This window comes from Heloderma suspectum, chromosome 3 (assembly GCF_057233095.1).
Source record: "Heloderma suspectum isolate Gila_16-S chromosome 3, 16-S_ref, whole genome shotgun sequence".
NCBI classification, from domain to species: Eukaryota; Metazoa; Chordata; class Lepidosauria; order Squamata; family Helodermatidae; genus Heloderma; species Heloderma suspectum.
Genome location: NC_139460.1, coordinates 272,009,681 through 272,030,257, shown reverse-complemented (window position 1 = coordinate 272,030,257; position 20,577 = coordinate 272,009,681). Strand labels below are relative to the sequence as shown.

The 20,577-nt window shown below is 41.8% G+C and overlaps 1 protein-coding gene across 9 annotated transcripts in view; it reads left to right on the top strand.

Moving 5' to 3' along the window:
- Window positions 1-20,577, top strand: part of FARP2 (FERM, ARH/RhoGEF and pleckstrin domain protein 2) — a 124,934-nt gene that overhangs the window by 84,246 nt on the left and 20,111 nt on the right. For all 9 annotated transcript variants that reach the window (XR_014789568.1, XR_014789570.1, XR_014789569.1 and 6 more), the window contains exons 14-17: window positions 7,301-7,464; window positions 9,933-10,022; window positions 11,654-11,787; window positions 12,708-12,789. Coding sequence is in view for 6 of the 9 variants with exons in the window: in XM_084847008.1 (XP_084703134.1) it covers window positions 7,301-7,464; window positions 9,933-10,022; window positions 11,654-11,787; window positions 12,708-12,789 (470 nt within the window). In the remaining 3 variants the exon portion in view is untranslated. The remainder of the gene's footprint in view (window positions 1-7,300; window positions 7,465-9,932; window positions 10,023-11,653; window positions 11,788-12,707; window positions 12,790-20,577) is intronic.

The following is a 20,577-nucleotide window of genomic DNA, read 5'->3' as shown; positions in this document are numbered from 1 at the left end:
CTTACATATTCAGGAAAGAACTGCATTTCTTGGACTGGAATTTCTTAATACATCTTTTCAATCATGATCATTTTTATATCATAAATGTTTGTTTTTATACACATTTTGTTTTCTGTTGAAATTATTGATGATATATCTACAAATTTGTATGAATAGTTTTGAAATTGTTTATACAATAAAACGAGGAAGTATTCAATATGAATGACAATACTCTTTTAGCATTTTTTCATGTTTACAATTTTGTTTCAAAGAAGACTTACTATTGATTCTATTAGGCTATCTTTTCATGATTTGCTATGTGATCTTTAGAAGAGTAGACATTTGAATTAAACAACTTGTCATGGAATACAACTGATAATTTTTCCTGAGATATTTTGTTCTGTGATAATTCTTTTTAGAACAAGCCAGCTATGACCATAAATCATTATTTTGGAGTTACATATTCTATTAAAATTATTCACATACACAGATAAAAATCTCCTTGGCTTTATTAATGCAGAAGGGTCTGTGAAAGTGATACACATTTAGCTTAGGTGATAGGGACACCAGAAAATCTAAATAGGCTATGCAAATGATTACACTTTTAAAAGGTTCTGCACATTCAATAACGTTTGCGGTCTCATGTTTGAAGTTGCTCTTTTGTTCTCTGTACTTGACAGTATTTTTGTTCAGTTTTCAAAGTCTGGCTTAATTTACACTGTGAACTGCATACTGTTGGACCCCCTTTCTTACTCGCAAAGCTCTGGGATCCAAAGTCCTTGAAACTTGCCATTGGAAGAAAACCGCAGTGTTTTTAAACTCCCAACCTTTTTCATGCTTTTTTTTTCTTGATTTCACAATACAGACTATAATACTAGATTACAGTGATGCAGAAACAATATGCCTCCAACACAGATTTAACATATTCAGGTGCCCTGTGCCCCCTCTGGTATTTAGCATTCAAGCAGTGGCAGCACGCCATTGTGGGCCTCTGCACAGCCCCAGCTGGCTGCAGCTTAGGCACCAAGTTTGTGTGTTAAAATTAACCACCTTCCTAGCAATGTTAATGTAATTATGCAGCCATTCAGATTTGGCTATGTGATGTCACTGAGGGCAATGCCTGTTGGGAACCATTGGGCCTCAGGCTGAATTATCTTTTTGCCCTTCAGTGACCTCACCTACACAAATATGACAACTGTTTTTGTAGTTCAAGAGTATAATTGTCCTGACAGTTTAAAGTGTATCCTGATGTATGGAATAGTATATTGCCATAGCAGAAGAACCTCTGTGATTTAAGTTGCGCTTAGTACTGTCTAAAGATACGATTCCACGCGAGGTTAATCCTTAGGAGTAACACTGAAGTCAGTGTAGTACAGTTGCATGCAGTGTCAGTCATACACTGACCTTTTATATTTTCAGTGTCAGTCATACACCTTTTATATTTTCAGGCACCTTTATATAATTTTGCAGATAAAAAAATAATAGATTTGTCATTGTATGGGCAATGAAATACACAGTGTTCTCTTTATAATATGAAGTTCCTCTTTTAAAATGTTATTTCGTAGTCATGCCTCTATTTATGCTTCTGTTCCGTTGTGGAACCATTCTGCAGAACTGTGTTCTGTGAATATGAATGCACAGAACCTGTTGTTGACAAATTACAACTACAGGTAAGTAAAATATTTCTCTTGGCATTTGTACACACATCATATATTTTATTTCAGTAGTGTGCAAACATATACCATTAGATAAGAAAACCAGAATATTTTGAGGTTATAGTTCCTTCATTTTTGCTAAAGATTGTGGCTTTTTGTTTTTTAACTTAGCCTCAATTTTGTGACATCTATGGTAGTTGGAGGTATGCTATTTATGACTAGTATTAGTAGGTTCTGGCTTTATTCTTTACAATTCATTTGTGGAGGCAGGAAGAATAATAGAAGTGAATGTTTTTCAAGAGGATAAAATGTGTGTGTGTACTTTAGGTATACCATAATCTCAGAGCTAAATAAACCTGGACATTAAATATTGAAGCAGTTTTTTCAAATTCTCAAACTTGAGAATTTGAAATTTCATACAGTTCAAATTTAATGCTGCATCAAAGCTTTGGTTAAAAGGGTTTTAAAAATGCTTCAGTCATGCTTTACTACTACCTAAATGTTAATTTTGTGAAAATGCAAAGCTGCTTTTTAGAAGTTTGACAGTTTTGATTGGTAACTCATTGAATTTAAGTGCCTGTTTCCAGTCAAGTAAAATTAGTAGCAATAGTATTGCTTAGCTGTTCTCCTTTGTGGCCTCAATGCATGTTACTTAGTACCTCAGTCATTCTTTAAAATATCCTGTAAGTAGTCCAGTATTATCTCTGTCTTACAGTTGGGGGCTGAGGCTGAGAGAAAGTGCCTTGCACAAGGCCATGCAGTAGATTTCAGGCTGAGTTAAGTTTGATCCAGAGACTTAATGACTCGTTGGCCAGGCTGTTTGTTAACCACTACACTACACCTGCACTTGCTTTAATTCTGCAATTATGATTCAGACTAAAGTTTGGTTCCCATTATGAAACTCAAAACATGCTCAAAATAGCAGATGTTTGAATTCATGCTCATCTCTGACTTATTACTCTTCCGCATAAAATCTCTAGCAAACAGCTGGAGTTCAGAGCACCTGGTTGTTTCAGGGTAAGGTGATGTTTGTTTGTTTGTCACATTTATCTGTACCACCCAATAGCCAAAGTTCTCTCATTAGGAATCCTATTACCCCTGCTAAACTTAATTTTGATTACTCAAAACATAGTCAAAACACTTGGGTTGGGGGTGGGGAGAGAATGAACAGCTTTTAGAAAACAAATTCCTTTTCAAAATAGTGTGCAAAAAAATTGTCCTATAAACCAGACACTTTAGCTCCTTCTGGAGGCAGTTGTTCATATGCGCAACATCAGATACGATTTGATTTCTTTGGTATTAAGCCATGTGTAGGTCTGGAATGCTAGCTCTTTGTACTTTTTGAGAAGCTATCACATTTCATTTTGAAAGAAGATATTGTGTATATACGATAAACAGCTACTCAGCCCTCTGTTTTCAGAGGCGACTAATGATTGTGGGTGCATCATTTTTGGAACTATAGTGGAAGCACATTAAGAGGACTTATTTAGTTTTCTAAAGTAATTAGTCATTTTAAAATGTTGGCTTTACCTAACGTTCATGTCCACATTCTTTAGGGTAGAATTTTCACAAATGTACTGCTGTAGCCAAGGTCTGAACACTGAAGTTTCTAGCCACCATTCATCAACTTCGGTGGGATCAGAGTTGGAGCTATTGTGCCTGTTTGCACAATCTCCGTGGCTTAAACCCGTGCATTGTTGTTGGGGTATTTGAAGATTGTTTCCCCCTCCAACAAGCCATGCCACCCGGGTTCAGACAACATAACAAGCCATGCCCAGGTGGGTGATTAGGCAAATGTTGCCCAGCACACACCACAGCTTAAACAAGCCACAGTGACTGTGTGAAGTGGGTCATTGTGAAATCTTGCCCAGAGGGTTGTATCTAATGATGGCCATCCATCAGCAAGACAGACATTGCTGGTCGAATAGATGCCCCTCCCTATGCAGCCCCCCACATGTGTTCCAGAAGATTGGGGAACCCTCCAGAGCAGATTTGAGGAGGGTGCATGGAAAGAGGAGAGGAAGGGGGAAGTCCTGTTGCCCAAGCAGAAATCCACATGGGGTTGGATATAGCCATAATGTCGCACGCATACTAATGTCAGCTTTTGAGAGTGTAGTATTCATTTTGAAAACAAAATCTGCCTTGCCACAACTTTTAATGCATTTAGGGCACAATCCTATGCATGTTTAGACAGAAAGAAAGTCATATAACTCCCAGCATGCCTCAGCCAGCATGGCTGGCTGGGGCATGCTGAGAGTTGTAGGATTTTTTTCTCTCATGCATAGAATTGCGCCGTTATACTACTTTCCAGTGTATCCGTTTATTCTCTCTGTCCAATCGAAAAGCAAATGGCTCCAAACCTTTTGGAGAATCCATGCTTAAATATAGAAGAATCCTAGTTGAGAACAACTTTTTGTAAATTGAAAAAAAAAATAGTACCAAATTGATTTTTATTATTTATTGTGACCTAAACTAATGTAGAAGATACGTTGTTAGTGTGTTGTACTACAGAAACTCTCCTGCTTTTAAAGAAAAGTGTTTTACTTAGCAGTAGTTTACCCTATCCAAGTATGTTAGTAAGGAAAACGCTTGTTGGAATATGGATTGTCAAAAGAGAACTAAGTCACTTGGTTCTGCCCCCCCCCTTTAACCACTGACAGGTGTAGATTAAATTGAAGGTTTTACACTCTGCATCCATTTTTGTACAGCTATATTCCCGCTTCTCTGATACATGTTTTATGTGTGTATAAGAAAAATCTGCAGCTGAAAAACTACATGGAACTGTGCAATCCTCTCTGGAAGCACCAAAGTGGCAAAGGAACTGCAGTTTTCTCATGTCCAGGAAATCTTGTAACTAGACACACTCACCAAAGATTCCACAAATTGTGAGATAGGAAACTGAAGCCTCAAGGCAAAATACTGGTTTCTACAACTCCTGCTAGGCCATCACATCAGTGGCTTCCACTCATATTCTAAACACACAGTTTTCCTCCTCCTCTCTGAAAAGAGACTTGTGAGCTGTTATCAAAGCTATAGAGATGACATCCCTTCTAAATTCTCTCCTAAATTCTTGCACATTCTGTTTCTGACAGGGCAGGCTACAAAGGACTTCTATCAGTTTTCTCCCCTGTAGCAGGAAGTATTTTACAGTAACTGATCCATTCTGGGGACATGCATTTTAATTTATTTAAGCTTTCATGCTGATTCATATTGAATTTCAAAACCATCCCATGCTTTAAAATGTAGCAGTATCCCATTGTCATACATCTATTAACACCTCGGTATTGCTAATGGACAATGTGTGCCACAGCTTTCAGTGGCAGAACTTTATTTTGTGCACTTTCAGGATGGAGAGTTTTTTCCACCTCGGTGCCTTCTACAGTTGTGACAACAATATATGGGGAACCATCTGCTTACATCCCACCCATATACACAAAGAAAAGAAAACTTTAGCTGTAAAACTTTAAACAGCATCTTTGAATGTCTTGTTTTAAAAATGGTGGAGAGAAGCATTTTCTATTAGAATTAAAGGAATACAGAACACTTTGGGACAATTGCAAACTGCTTGGCACTCGCTTGTTTGTTCCTTTGCTTTGTATTTCAATTGTACATTAAAGCAGATTGCCAGTAAACTGCTTTCCTGCAAAGGACAAATGCCAGCAGATTCTTACACTGCGGATCTTACAGTTACTAAAAACAAGGTGGGAGGGACTGCATGAGCTGATACAATATGCAGTGGTTTGGCCGGAGAATGTTAATAGTTAACTTCATCCCTGATACTCTGAATCTCTTCCAGGTGACTAAGTGTAACACTGTTTAGCTTCCTGAGTTAGTGTGAACACATGCACTGAGAAACTTCCTCTCTTTTTCATGCTGCCTCCCCCTTTCTTGCTGCATTCATGACTTTTAAACGGCTTTGCTTCCTGAGTCAAAAGACCAGCAGTCAGTTCCTTTCGAGACTGTAGCAGAAGGCTTGCAACTGGCTCTCCTCCAACTTCTTAATCTCTGCTTTTAAAATAAGCATTGAAAAGTATTGCGTGCCTTCTCATTACTATGCCACAAGGTCACTTTGGGTAGACATTATTTGACAGTTTGGCATGAGTTTTTTTAAATAATAAAAGCATAGAATTAAGAATGAATGTTGGCCCAAGCACAAAGGTTTATGCTATTTTGCTGAGACTTCACAGAATGGAATTTGGAGTGGGAGTGGCAACATATCTATGGGAGCATTTACTGCTCTCAAGGGAGGTGCTGTCTGTGGTGTGGCCCTCTGGAAACCAGCTTTAACAAGGGAAATATTTCTTAATTATACCATTTAAAAAGTCAATCATAAGGAAGTTCCAAAATTAATGAAGTTCTTTTGTTTTGTAAATGACTGATAATGATATGGACAGCCTAATTTGGAATTTTGTGCTCTTGAGGATCAAATAATGCTAAGGTGCCAGAACTATTAAAATTATAGTTTTGATCTGTGCCACTAATTTACTGCTAGACATTTTATAACCCCAGCCTATGAAATAGGCTACTATGAGTATAGTATTTGCTTGCAAAACGAGAGTTCTAGGAGTTAGTTGCTCAACACATTAGAGCTGAGAAACCTTCCATGTACAGAACAACACTTGGTATATCGGTCAATTGATTGTATGTTTGTTCCAGAGAAAAGCTAAATTAACAAACACTTATTCTACCTTGGAAACTTGACTCATGCTAAAATATCTTGACAATCGCCTTCCTCCTCCCCCCGCTGCCTCAAGCCTGGCTAAATGACAATTATCTTGATGCCATGGCTGTCCAAACACACCCTCAAAAGCTATTTGACAAATGAAAGTGCCATCTCCACCCAGTTAATGTTGCAATGTGGTTTTAAGCCAGTGGAGGAAATTGTATATAGTGTGGATAGCTTAGCTCAACACTCCTACACAGTTACAAAGTCAGGAAGGGAATGCGGTCTGTGGTCTCTGTATTTCTAGGAGGATATTTCCTCCCAATGTATGTATAACTTCTGAAATCAGCTGTATTCTGAAAACATGAGAGACTTGCCCATTTATTATTACATTTCTATCTTGCTTTTTTACCTCTTGTAAGGAACCCAAGGCAGCTCACACAGTCCTCCTCTCCATGCTATCCTCACAACAACCCTGTGAGGTAGATTAGGCTGAGAGTCAGTGACTGGCCCAAAGTAGCCCAGTGAGTTTCATGGCTGAGTGGGGACTAGAATCTGGATCTCCTAAAACCCCATCCAACATTCTAACCACTACACTCTCCTGCTTCCCGTTCCCTGTTTTTCATGGCCATTGTGTCTCTGTTGATCCGTCCTGTCCCCTTGCAAAAGGTAGAGAGATCTGTAATTCTCCAAAAGGAGCATGTTAAAGCATTATATTATCCTGTTATGTTTAAACAGAATATAGGAAGTTGTGTTGTTGTTTTTGTTAATTCATTTTGTTGAGAAGTCTGAATTCTTATCTAATTCCAATTTGAATTCTACCTGTTACTTTCAAAGATTGTTTAAAAAATATTTGAGGGCTAGTTCCTTAATTTTGGGGCTGACAACAACTGCTTGCATGTGCAATGTAGGTTTGGTATATGGCTGGTATGTTGTTAAAAACCAAACGAATCCTTAACCTCTTTCCCTCCCTTCCCTCCTTCTTTCCTGATACGATACTTAGGTCCTCAGCAGTCTTCCTTTAAAATGAAGAGTCCAGTGACCTTGAACCCCCCATTTCATGTGAATATGAATGCTCCTGGCCAGGGCTCATCTCCTCTTTTGAGTCCTGTCCTGAGCGATGTTGGTGGCGCCAGGATAGAAGAAGAGGATGAAGTAAAACGTAAGGTAAGGCAAGGGGAAGAGGAGCCTCATTAACAAGAGTGCGCTTTCTGTTCCTGCTTGTTGCATGGTTTTCAGCTTCGGTTGCTATTTTCCGTGTTGGGTGCTAGTACTGTGTAAACTCGCCTGTGCCATATTATAGTCCTGCTTCAAAGAAACATTGTCTTACAACTGTTCCACACACATCATTTTTTTCCTGCATGGCTTTCCAACAAATGTATTAATGAGAAATTAAATACACCATACTTTGCAAGAGTCTTAAACCGCTAAGAGGAACAAGCCTTCTGTTCTAGCTGTTTCATAGCCAGATATGAACTTGATGCCTCTTTTTATCCCACGAACATCATCTGTGTCCTTCCTACCTTGTGGGGAATATGTGTAAAGTAAAACTATAGAAACAATGTAATTAAATATTTTAAATCCAACTCTAGATACTCTGCTGGAGTCCAATAATGAACCATTCCTTATCAAAAACACTTTCTCTTTTTTCACACACATTTGTGGAGAGGATGGGGATGAGACAGGTTTTGCTGTTTATCTGGCAAGTTCAGCTCAACCCTTGGGCAATTTACCTTAATTAACAGTGGTATTGATTACTGTTGTTGATTCAACCACGGTAAACATGAAACTGTTCAGAACAAAAGGCAAAAGTCCTGAAATCTAAGCAGGAGAAAAGTTAGCCTTACAGATAGGAGTCGTTTTTTCCCCAGTGCAAAAACTAAGAAATGTTTCCAGTTCCATTTAGGAGAATATGGGAAAGTTTGGGGTTGGCTTTTATGTGTTTGGAGCATGTTCCATAATCTAGGAGCTTTAAATTTCTTTATTTTATTCATTTTCTGGAGCAGTGACAATAAAAGATACGAATATGATAAAAGAATAAAACACCATGTTAAAAGAATTACTATTTTTAAAAGAAACAGAATTCTGATAAAACCATGGCCAGTCACTCAAGGAAGGTTTCCTGAAATAAAGATGTTTTCAGGAGGCATTGGAAACAGCACAGTGTTGGCGCCTGCCGACTTTCAAAGGCAGGGAGTTCCAAAGAAGGGGGGCCATCACACTGAAGGCTCTTCTCTGGGTGGACTCCAATCAGGCTATAGATCCAGGAGCATGCCCCCTGATGACCACAGTGACTGGGCAGGTTGATAAGAGAAAAGACACTCTCTCAGGTATCCTGGTCCCCAGTTGTTTAGGGTTTTGTACACTAGTACTAAAACCTTAAACCTGGCCCAGCAGTGAATAAGCAGCCAGTGCAGTTTGATCTTATTCCTACGCAAAGGGTTTTCTCTATTGAAAATCATATCGGAAAATGCAAGGTGGTGGTCTAGTTCCTTGTTGGAGGTTAGATTATATTTTGAAAAGCCACTTTATGGCTTCAGTACTTGTGTTTCTATTTCCATATGTTCAATGTGATTAAGTAATGGAAGCTATTCAAAGCAGTATGACTCTGTACAGACACATACATAGTACCTAGATAATCTTGTTACGAGCAATGCTGCTGCTGTTGCATGGGCCAAACAAAGGAAAGGGGAACATTTGTTCCACCACCCCATCCTATACTGCAGGGTTGTTGAACCTCATGTCCATGAGCCAGATCTGGCCCACTTGGGGTCCCAATCCAGGCCTTTGGACTTCCTTAGATGGCCATGGACCTTTCCCCTGACCACTGATCATTCAGTGGTTTTTCAGCTTTTGCACAGCGTTTTTCCCCATTCTAAAAGGTTGAAATGCCTCACCTAAGGTTAGTTACCAGCAGTAAGACATTTAAGCTAAAACATCCTGGTATGTTTGGCCCCACCTCTTTGCCTTCAGCCCACCACTGGAATATGGCCCCTGAGAGCTTCTCCAAAATTGAATTTGGCTCTAAAGGCTGAAAGAGGTTTGACACCCCTGCCATACAGCAATAGACTTACCCCAAAAGTTTCCCCCCTCTCATCTTGCCCATGCGGTGGAGAACAGAGGAAACGGGGAAACTGTTATTTGCCAAGCCACCCAACTAGATCAGGAATCCTTCATGCACGTACCAAATGGATGGAGCTTTCATACACACCCAGATGCAGTCCAGCCAGCATGATTCTCGTTAGTATGCACAATCTCAGTGTGGCTCCCACTTATATTCCATCAGCAAATTAGGGGCTGTCATGGGCAGTTCTTGCCATATCTATTACATACAGGTAGCAGCATACTGCAAGCAGCTAGTTCTGGTTCAGGGCCAAGCTATGGTTTAATGAAACCCATGTTCACAGCTGAGGTTTAGGATTTAGTTTCCCAAATAATACATTTTGGCATAGTTACTTCAAATATTTTTTAAAAGAACCTTTAAAGCCATTCACAGCAGGAGAGCGTGGTTTCAGCTATCTACTATATTGATACATCTGGACATTTCAAGGTGTCTTACTACAGCTTAAACAAGTTCATGGTTAATGAGAAAAATTTTCTGATTCATTTATTTGGGATTTGCTTGTCTCTTTCAGAGATACCCAGCAGATAAAGCATATTTCATTGCAAAAGAAATTCTCGCTACTGAACGAACTTACTTAAAAGACCTAGAAGTCCTAACTGTAGTAAGTTATTCAAACCTACCACAACCCATTTTCTCTCCTGAAGAGTCATTTTAATCATTGTATAAGTAAGGCTATTTCTGTGTTTACATGTAGTAGATTATTTTTTTATTTATTTAAAATATTTCTTGGCTGCCTTTCAGAGCAGAAGCCCTCCCCAGGCGGCTTACAACAATAAAATACATAAAAACAATTAAAATATTAAAGGTGATAAAAATGTAAAAACAATAAAAGCCAACAAAGATTACATGTGTTTTCATGTAATCAACTGCTGTTACTCTTGCAAGGAGGGGATTACAATCTCCTGTTGTCTCTTCTTGGCCATTGTTCTGCTCTTCCACCCTGGCACCGTTTTGTTTTGTTTTGTTTAATTTCCTTTGTTGCACCTGTGCACCCGTTCACCTAGAAAACTTGCAAATTTTGCTAGCTGCAAACTTGGTTAGTTCATGACCCCGTATCGAGGTTCTTCCACCTAACGGTAGTTTGGTAATTACAGTTTCAGTTTTAAAAGAGCCCTATAAAGTAATGTTTTGCATACATTCAAAATATAAATACTATCTAGTTCTCTGTTTACGGCCAAATTAGGCATGATATCAGAGATACATGAACAGCATTTCCTGTGGCCTTTTAAGTTTAAAAGGAGCTATGAGTTTTGAGGGTGTGGGCTTTCTACCAGGACCATGGTGCTTGGGGGAGGGGATTAACTTATACTTCTGTCTATTCATCTGCAGACCAAATAGCAGTTTCAGGGAAGGATTTAAATTAGGGAACAGGTGCTGTGGGAGAAGGTTGAGCTCCTTCTTCCCCAGCACTGCAGTCCCAATCCAAATCATGGCCCCTACTAGTTGCTTTTACATTTTAAACAAACTAACACTTGGAAGATCCTGTTCATTGATCTCTGATGTTCTAGATCTCTCATAGCCTGGTTCAGACTATCAAGACCCTGGTTTAATAAACCAAGATATGAAGAACATTCAAGCACCTGCACATAGCCACTTCGTGTCTTCCTTCACAGGAGCAAGTGAACGAACAAGCCAGGAATTGCAGTTAACCATAGCTTTCTGTTATGTCCAAACTATGAAACTATGGTTAATCACTTCCAAACGAGCCTGGCTACAGAAGCCAACTTTAAACTATAGCTTCATATTCACAGTTTTCTAGGTTGGACATAACAGGAAGCTATGGATAACTGCAATTCCTGGATTCACTCACTCATGAAAAGGCAGGAGCAAAGCAGTTTCATACGAGTGCCTAAAGCTTGTGCACATCTTGGCTTCTTAAACTAAGATCCTGATCATCCGGACATGGCCAATGTTTTCATAGTGAGAGAACTTGATTGAGTGTCTGATTTTGTTCCCTATTTGTAAAACAGAAATACTGACCATCTTATACAGAGTTGGAGATGCATGTTGCCGCATTGCCTTACTGTTTGGGTAAAGTTAGCTATAAATTGGAATTTCCTGGCAGTTATATTTGTAATGTGCATCTCGTCATGTAGTGAATGTGCCTGGTGTCAAAGGACTTGTTGGATATATTACAAATTTGCTTGCATATTTTTTCTGGGTTCTTTGATACTTGCTGATAGTGGGGAAAGGAAGCCAAATATCTATTCCTTCATTATCTTTCCTCTGCAGTGGTTCCGCAGCGCAGTTGTCAAGGAGAATGCTATGCCTGAAGGTCTTATGTCCTTGTTCTTCTCGAACATAGACCCTATCTATGAGTTCCACAGAGGATTTCTGAAAGAGCTTGAGCAGAGGTTAGCACTCTGGTAAGCATAAAGAGCATTGTGAAGGTGAACATTTGATTGTTGGAATTCTCTGATACCTGCTGAAACTCGTTTCCTCTGTTACTAGGAAACATATATTTCATTAAATCAGCCCAGAAGTTGATTTGTGGCCCAGCCTAATGTTACAAGGGTTCTAAATGCTCAGTGAGTGCACAGTCATTCCAGAGATTGAGTAAGGGTTTTATTTGTAGGGGAAACTATTAGAATTAGAAAAGGAGGCATATAAAATTCAAAGGCTATTGTGTATTTTCTTAGTTGTATTTTGAATCGAATAAAAATATGTCCAAAGTCAGTATCTGGAACATCTGACATTCCTGTGTAAATATATGTTCTTAAAGAAAACCATTGTGTTTTTGAAGTTCACATTGTTTTTGCGCATGGTTTAAATCATGTGAGAGAATTAGAATATGAGAATAAAGAATTGCTGTTCCATGCTAATTTAGAAATTTCTAGTCTGGATTGGCTTCCCTTCCTTCATTTTAAGAAGTTGTCAATACTCCATAGAGAGCTGCTTGTACTTAAAACACATTGGTGCTGAGTGGTCAAAAAGAGTACAGAGTGGTGGGTGGTGGGGGTGGGAGTGGGGTTTGAAAAAAATCAGGTACTTGCAAAGATGTCCAGCTTTGAAAACTGTAAGTATAGAGCATCTTATTGTGTTAACATTTTGCTCTTCCTCCTTTTTTGTTGTTATTTGTGATTAATACATATAATTACATCAGTGTGATCTACGTGGTTAGTTTGCCACAAAATAGCTAGAAATAGAGTTTTGGTGCTCTTTATTTTCTTTCATAGTTACTATTTGTATCCTTCAGTGTCTGGAAAGCTATTTTACTGGCTGCCTCTGGAAAACAATTTTAGGGTTCAGATTTTCCTAGAACTTAACTTCTTACTTTCACTTACAGGGAAGGGCGTTCCAATATTTCCATGAAAGGAGATTATCAACGGATTGGTGATGTCATGCTGAGAAATATGCATACATTAAAGGTCTGGAAATACAAATAGTTTCCATGAACCTCTCTGTTCCTCCATTTTCAGTCTTTCTTATTAATACGGGCCTACTACTACTATGGGGCCACGGTGGCTTAGTGGTTAAGACGCTAAACTGCAGACTGGAAGGTCGGCAGGTCAGCAGGTCAGCAGTTCGAGACCCGAGTGCTGCGTGACGGAGTGAACTCCCGTCTTCAGTTCCAGCTTCTGCCAACCTAGCAGTTCGAAAGCAAGAAATTGCAAGTAGATAAATAGGTACCGCCTCGGCGGGAAAGGTAACAGCGTTCTGTGTGCCTCGGTGTTCAGTCATGCCGGCCACATGACCACGGAAGCGTCTTCAGACAGCGCTGGCTCTTCGGCTTAGAAACGCGGATGAGCACCGCACCCTAGAGTCGGACACGACTGGTTGGGGACACCTTTACCTTTTTTACTACTACTTGGAGTATTTTTGTTCCTTATTTGTTAAACTAATAGTAAAGATCACAGGTATCCTGACTAAGCCACAAATGATTGGCATTTTCTATCCAAAGAAGCTCTGACATGGGTTTCTGTTATAATTTTTAAAAATGCTACCAACTGATAAACAGGCCTTGTCTAAGAGTCTAATCCATATGCTATCATGTACAGAGCAACCTGTTTTGCCTTGTTCATGGAATGTCTGTTTTTGTTTGCCCTATTTCCTTAACTGAAGTATATGTTACAGTGAATATCTGAGATTTAGTGAATGTCGACAGTCGCATCTGAATGCTGCCAGACACGGGTGAATGTTGTGATACCTGAAAATGAATATATTTCCCCATTTTTCAGACATACGCAAGTGGATCTTGACATTTAAGTGTCAGTCAATATTCACCAGTGTATCTCTTGAGTTCTCAAACATTCACAAAATTTGTCTGAGATTAAGTTCTTCTTCACAGTTTCTGTGCATCACAAATATGGGCTCTACACCTGCATGGAGCCTCATTTGGTAACATTGTATAGCTGACTAATTTTTGTTGAGAATCCACTTCCACCATCCCAGTGAACATGCTCCCACCACTTTCCCTCAATGCTCTTTCAACCCCCACATTAACAGCCTTGTGAGGAGCTTCCTCATCTCATCAGAGATTGTGCTGAGCCTCACCTTCCATTTTATTTTATTCTTTCTTTTATTTGTTCTTAGTTCTTCTCTCCTTTTGATTTTGTGTTTTCCTTTCTGTCGGCCAACGTTTCTTTGTGGTCTCATGGTCCTGAGGGCCCCCTTCTGTAAGTGTTCTCCATGTGGGAGTGACCTCCTGCCCATGACTGACACGCACTCTGCTTGCCCTGCTGGGTGAGAGGCGTAAGGTTGATTCCTATACGGTCTGCCAGGCATTCACCAAGCAGGGTCACTGCAACCACTCCGTCAGCCTTTGTGCACTACTGTGGGAGCAAGTGTTCAAGGTGGTGGTGTTGGACCCTAAGGCTAGTGCCTACCATCCCTCTTCCATCTGCTCCACATGTGCCAAGGAAAAGGCCTTACGGGGCCAAAGCTGTGGTGGGAAAGAGGTAATTTTACCTTGTATAGTTTTAGATGGTGTTTTAGTGTTTTATGGTAGAGAGTGGGATCCTGCAAAAAGATTTACAAGTCAGGCCACCTGGAGGGAGGAAGAGATGTGGACATGCTAGGTTCAAAGGCGCCAGGATGGAGGCCTTATCAGGGACCCAAGGTTGTAAATAGCTTGGCCTGCCAAGAGGCCAGCACAGCTGGAGAGGTGTGAAAAAACCCAGCTCATCCTCCCTGAGGGAAGGGAGGGGAGATGAAAGAGTGAAGGACTGGGTTTGGGATAGGATAAAAAGAGACCCGCAGCCATTCTTCTTGGTCCTTTGGTTTCCATCTGGTCCAGGTGGAAGGTGGTGAAGCACTGGCATTAACTAAGGATCCTACTCGGAGGTGTGAGTAAACTAGGATTATGTAGTATTTTATTGTTTTTGCCTATGTTGGGTTTCCAAATGGGGAATTGAAATTTGGGGAAATTCTAAATTGTACTTCGTCTTGTCTATCTCCTTATTCCCTTACCCCTTACTTGTAAATCAATATCTACCTCAAAATCATTGCTGCTAGTTCTTTCCTGGGTCATTGCTAAATTCAGTGGCTACCGTCTCCTCTGCTGGGTAGGGAGAGGGGTGGAGTGTATTCACAGGCTAAGCTGAGCTGGCTCTGAGAAGCAGGGGGCTGTGGATCACAGGGGGCTGATTGAGCCCAGAGATCCAGCCCTCCTTTACAATGTGGAACTGGAAATACTCCTCCTTGGTGCAAACCCTCCTAGACAGGGGTTGCGTTCTCCCTCTAAGCTTGTTGCGTTGCCTTTGAAAATGACTTTGGCTCTGACACTTTCTGCGGAGGGACTGTTGACCTCAGTATTCGCCTCCAGTCCAACAGGTACATTGGCACTGAGAGTAGTTGAGCAAGTTACGGATCCATCACTTACCAACCACCTACACCTGGCAAGTCACTTGATCTAGTGGCACCTACAAGTGCTAGGGCTGTTGCCCACTGTAAGAAAGCTAAAGTAAAGCCTTCCCATCCTACTGAACAGCAGAAGCAGAAGCAGCAGCAGAAGAGCAGCAATTGACAATAATAACGATGATAGTTTCACCCAGCCCCAATCAGTAGGTGCACCTTCTTCACTCGTTCTGTGGCTGCCTAGCCTTTTGCAGTCTTCTCAACAGCGTTTTTTGCATCTGACTTCATCAGTATCAATTTCTCTACCAATGCTGACTTCTCCCATTCCCATTGTGAAGAAAATTCGTATAAACCAGGGCTGTGATTTCCCTCTGTCTGATGAGGTTAAAATCATAGCTTCAGCATTGGAGGATGAGATACGTGAGGCGTCAGTGGACCCTGTGGGCCCTTGTGACTTGTCTCGGGACAGACACAGTAGGTCTCCTTCTTGGTGCCGATGCTCACGAGAATCCTGTCAGGGTTCACCTAACTCTTTGTACTCTGACTACCTTTATTCAGATAGTAAGGCGTGGGGTAGTACGGTCTCCACTGTATCAGTGGGATCGCCGTTCTTTATCTCAATGGGACCACCCACCCCATCGGTATGCAGGTGGGGGATGCACCCTGACACTGTGACAGACAGGGATTAGGATGGAAGGTCATACTGTCGTTCTCTGTCTCCCCCGCCACATGGACACTACATCTCTGCCACTGTCTCAAAACCTCCATCATCGTGTCCTCTGCCAACAGATACTCTTCCTCCATTGAGGTCCTTGCCACCCCCTGCATCTCTACAACCACTGGCTTTGCCTAGTGTGCCTTTGCCTGAGATGCCGGCACCACCACATCCCCTATTGGCACCTCTTCAGTGGCCTGCATACTGGGGATACACATCAGCCACCTTCATCTGTCCATCTAGTGCCTATTGTGACCCAGGCTTCTGCTGATCCAGCTACAGGGACTTCAGTTCATCCTTTGAACAACTGGCCATTGTTGGTACCAGAGGACTGTGAGACACCTTATCTATTTCCTTTCTGGATGGGGCTGTTGGCAATCAGGACCTCCCCGTTTTTGTTAGAGGATACCAGATATCCTCATCGCCATGTCTTTCACGGACCACGTGATGAGGATGGTTCATTCTTTGGGGTTGGAAGCCTGAGCTGCCGGTTGTTATTATTGTTCTTATGGTTGTTATCTAATAGATTTATATAGCGCTTATCGTATTTAAAAAATATCTCTAAGCAGTTTACAGAGAGATTAAAAAACATTTCAGTATACATTGAAATACATCATAAATACAAAAACGTTTATCTGAAACATTTATAAAAAGGTTAAAACTAAATACAACACCATAGTTAACAAACAAGCCGGGCAGCACAATCACTCAGGGAAGGCCTGGGTAAAGAGATGGGTCTCTAGATTGGCACCTAAAGCATGGCACATATTACACTAGTGTTGAAGCAGCTTCACTGGCTACCTATTAGCTACTGAGCCAAGTTCAAAGTTGTTGCCATATAAAGCCCTGAACAGCCTGGGACCAGGTTACCTGGTAGATCGCCTTCCCTGATATAGATGTGTGTGATCATTAAGCTCATTGAACAAGGCCTTGCTGGTTGTACCATGATCTGCACGATGGCAATCTTGGATTGGACCACAGGTTGGGAGTATTTGCAACATGTCAGGGCACTGGCACTTGCAAGTCCAGTGAAATGCATGCCACAGTGGGAGAAGACCGCTGCCACTGATGTTCAGAGACTACTCAGACTGATGGCAGCTGCATCTTCAGTCACCATTTTTACTCCCATTACAAATGAGACTCCTTAAAAACTGGTTTATCAGGGTCCTTGACCCTTGGTTTAGCAACCCAGTGCAGGATGCCAGACAGACCCAGCTCTGTCTTTCATGGTTGATTGATTGCTTCCTCCTCCGGTAGACCAGCCAGGAGAACTTGCTTCCAGGCATGTCCTTTTGTCTGCCCTGTTCATCCAGAACTGTCCAGACTGCATTAGACAACGCTACATACAGTTTTCTGCCTAAATGAACAGCGCACCCTTCTCAGCCTCACTATAAGAATATATCTCTGGGATCTGCCATGCTGTATCAGCCTCACAGTTGACCATGTTAGGGGGAAGGACATTATGATTGTGGACATTCTGCATTGGATCTGTTCATTGTCACATGAGCGGACATTGGCCCAGTTAGTAGCCCGCACCCTCTTTCAATGATGGTTTACTAGTGGATGTGTTTACAAGGGTACACCACAGCCAGTGCCACCCGTTTTGCAGCAGAGCAGGGCTGGATGTTGGATCACTGGGAGATGTGTTCCTTTACTACTGGGGCAACTCCCTTCTCTACATCTTTCTGCTTTCCCCCCTGATCACACAAGTCCTCATCAAGATTCATTGAGAGTGGGTGGACTGTTTTCTGCTGACACCTTGAGGGCCTCGCCACCTGTAGTTTAAACTCCTCCTGCAGCTCATAGGATGTTTCTCCAGTTGCCTCTGATCCTGGTTCAATTCACAATGGACTGGAGCAAGGTTCGTCACTCAGATCTGCACATGTTTCACCTTACTGCTTGGGGATCTAACCAGTATGCCAGCAAATGTGAACTGGGTGCTAGAGGCAAGCGGAAAGCCTTACACCTTACATCTTGTACAGCTAAGTGGAAATGTTTTGTTCATTATGCCCATACCCACAGTGTCAATCTGTTTCAGTGCCCATTGCACCATACATTACAGTTCTTCTTCGTGGTCTCTGTGCATCATGCATATGGGCTCTGTGCCTGCGCAGAGCCTCGTTCGGTAACATTCTCTAGCTAAGGAAAGCATTTTTGGTGGGAACCCTCCTCCACCTTTCAATTTACATATCCCAGCAGGTTCCCACCCGTTCCCTCAGTTCTCTTTTGACCGCCTTGTTGAAAGGACGCGTCATTGAGACTTCTCCGTTTTTCTGCTTTTGCTGAGGGTAGTTGGGAGCTTTCTTCTTCCTTTTTTCTTCTTCCTTTGTCTTCTTCTAAACTAAAAAAAAAAAGGTAGGTTTTGTGTGTGTGTGTTTTTGACCATCATTGATCACTGTTTGGAGATGCATCGCCATTAAGGTCCCATTTCAAAAGTACATTCAGTGCAGCAATAAACTACCCCCCACTGATGGGCATTCTCTTTGTTTTGCCTGGGGGAGTCTCATGTGGTGGAGACCTGTCAGCATTGTATGAATTTCACCAAACTAAACGTCACCGAGCGGATCGCTTAAAAGTGATCCTATGGAAGAAGGCTTTGGAAGCCATTGACTCGGCGCACTCAATGACTTCTGTCTCTCAACCCCAGGCAATGGCAGAGACAGTTCAATCTTCATCTGTGGAGCAGGCCAAGTTGTTGTCTCTAACCGCAGGTTGAACCCTTCCGCCCACTCCAGGCAGATCCTTAACAGTGTCTACAGCAAAGAAACTCTCTAAGAAAGCGAAGGCGCCAAGGGCACTTAAATTGTTGATTGAGGTTATGAATTATTATTATTATTATTATTATTATTATTATTCAGGGCTTTCAGGAGAAAGCCCTGAATTATGGTCTTTCTTCTTCTCAGACTGCGGAGCAATGCCAAGCTTCGATCCCGCTGCCTCTGCCACTCTTGGACTCTTCGATACTGAGAGCTCCATCGATTTCATTGTCAGTACCAAGACCACCCTTGGTATCGTTGCCTGAGCCGCTACACACAGCATCAACATCGGAAGGTGAAATTAGAGAAGTGTTGCCACTAATAGCTCCCCACATCTCGCCACCTCAAATTCAGCTATCCTCTCCCCTGGTACTGAGGGAGCACTTATACAAGGATACCTCTCCAGATTCTTTCTGCTCTGAGACGTCACGTATACACTACTATGACCGCTATGAGAGAGATGTTGGCTATAGATCCTGTTCATCAGTATGCAACTGGGACAGATAAGGTGACTGGTCTGTTCCACCCAGAATGCACTATCAATATGATGACTGGTGTTATTGTGATGCTTTTCATGATCGTACTAGATATTTAGGAGCAACGTCTCCTTGGTACCATTTGGCACCTTCAGCAACAGTTTCGAGGCCTCTAAAAGAAGAGCCCTTTCTACCACCTCTGCCAGTCCCAGCATGCTCAACTTTGCTGAGAGGACACACCCAGTCTACAATAAGACCGTTGGGTCCGCAATATTCTGACACCATAGGATCGATTCATTCCCATCTGCTCCCACCCCTGCCTAGTCCAGCACCTAGGGAGAAGGAGAAAGATCAGTATCAAGGGGTAGCTTCATTCCCGCAGTCCTGGACTATCTTCCGGACTTGACGTCTGTATCCTCAGTACTGCCTTCAGTCTCCTCCTCAGACAATGCTGTGGGACCACATGAAGGGGTTTCGCCTTCTGGGGATCTTTACCACTTCACAGAACAAATACTATGGATGGCACAGTCATTAGGAATTGAGACCCAACAACCGACTGAGAAGTTACAGCACCTGATCTTTGATACATGGAGGCTTTGGCTCCAATTTCCATTCCTTTTCTTCATACACTGCTTCAGACTGTTAACAAGTCCTCGAAAGCCCCTTCTTCAACGGCTCCCACGTTGAAATGTTTAGAATTCTTCACACATCTGCGCCCAAATGCTATTATAGTAGAATCAACGCAGGGGAAATCTCAAAAAATTCATGCTTCACCGGCCAATAAGGAAGGTTGCAGGTTGGACTTACTGGGCAGGAGGATCTATTCATCATCTGCACTTGGCCTCTGTGTAGCTAACTATCAGGCCACGATATCGAGGTATCAGCTTTTCTTGTGGAAAAAGGTTGGATCCTTGTATGACTATCTTCTGGAAGACCAGAGAGAACTTGCAGAAAAGATGGGTATTTCACAGCAATACCAGCAGCAACGTTATAGGCAGAGGAGATAGTTCAGGCAACAACAATTCCATCAACCTCGCCAATACCAGGATAGGACTTCCAAGTTTTATCAGCAGCAGCCTCAAAGAAAACAACATCCTTCTAACTGTTTTCGCCAACCATACTCCAAGGAGACAACTCTAAATGACGGCTTTGACTTAGCCCTCGATCACATGCCTCTAGTCACTGTTCCTCCCATTTTTGGTTCTCTCCTGTGTTGTTTTCTACGTCATTGGATGTGTATTGCACATCATCCAGTTTGGATATCATACTGAGTTCAAAGCCCTCCCTCCTCTTGGTACAGTCCAATTTACACCACTGTCAGGAGCGCCCTTGCTGCCTTCTGAAATCCTCAAGTAGCCAGAATCAACACGCAGACGATAGGGCTCTTTTCCAAGATTTTATTTCCATTCAACC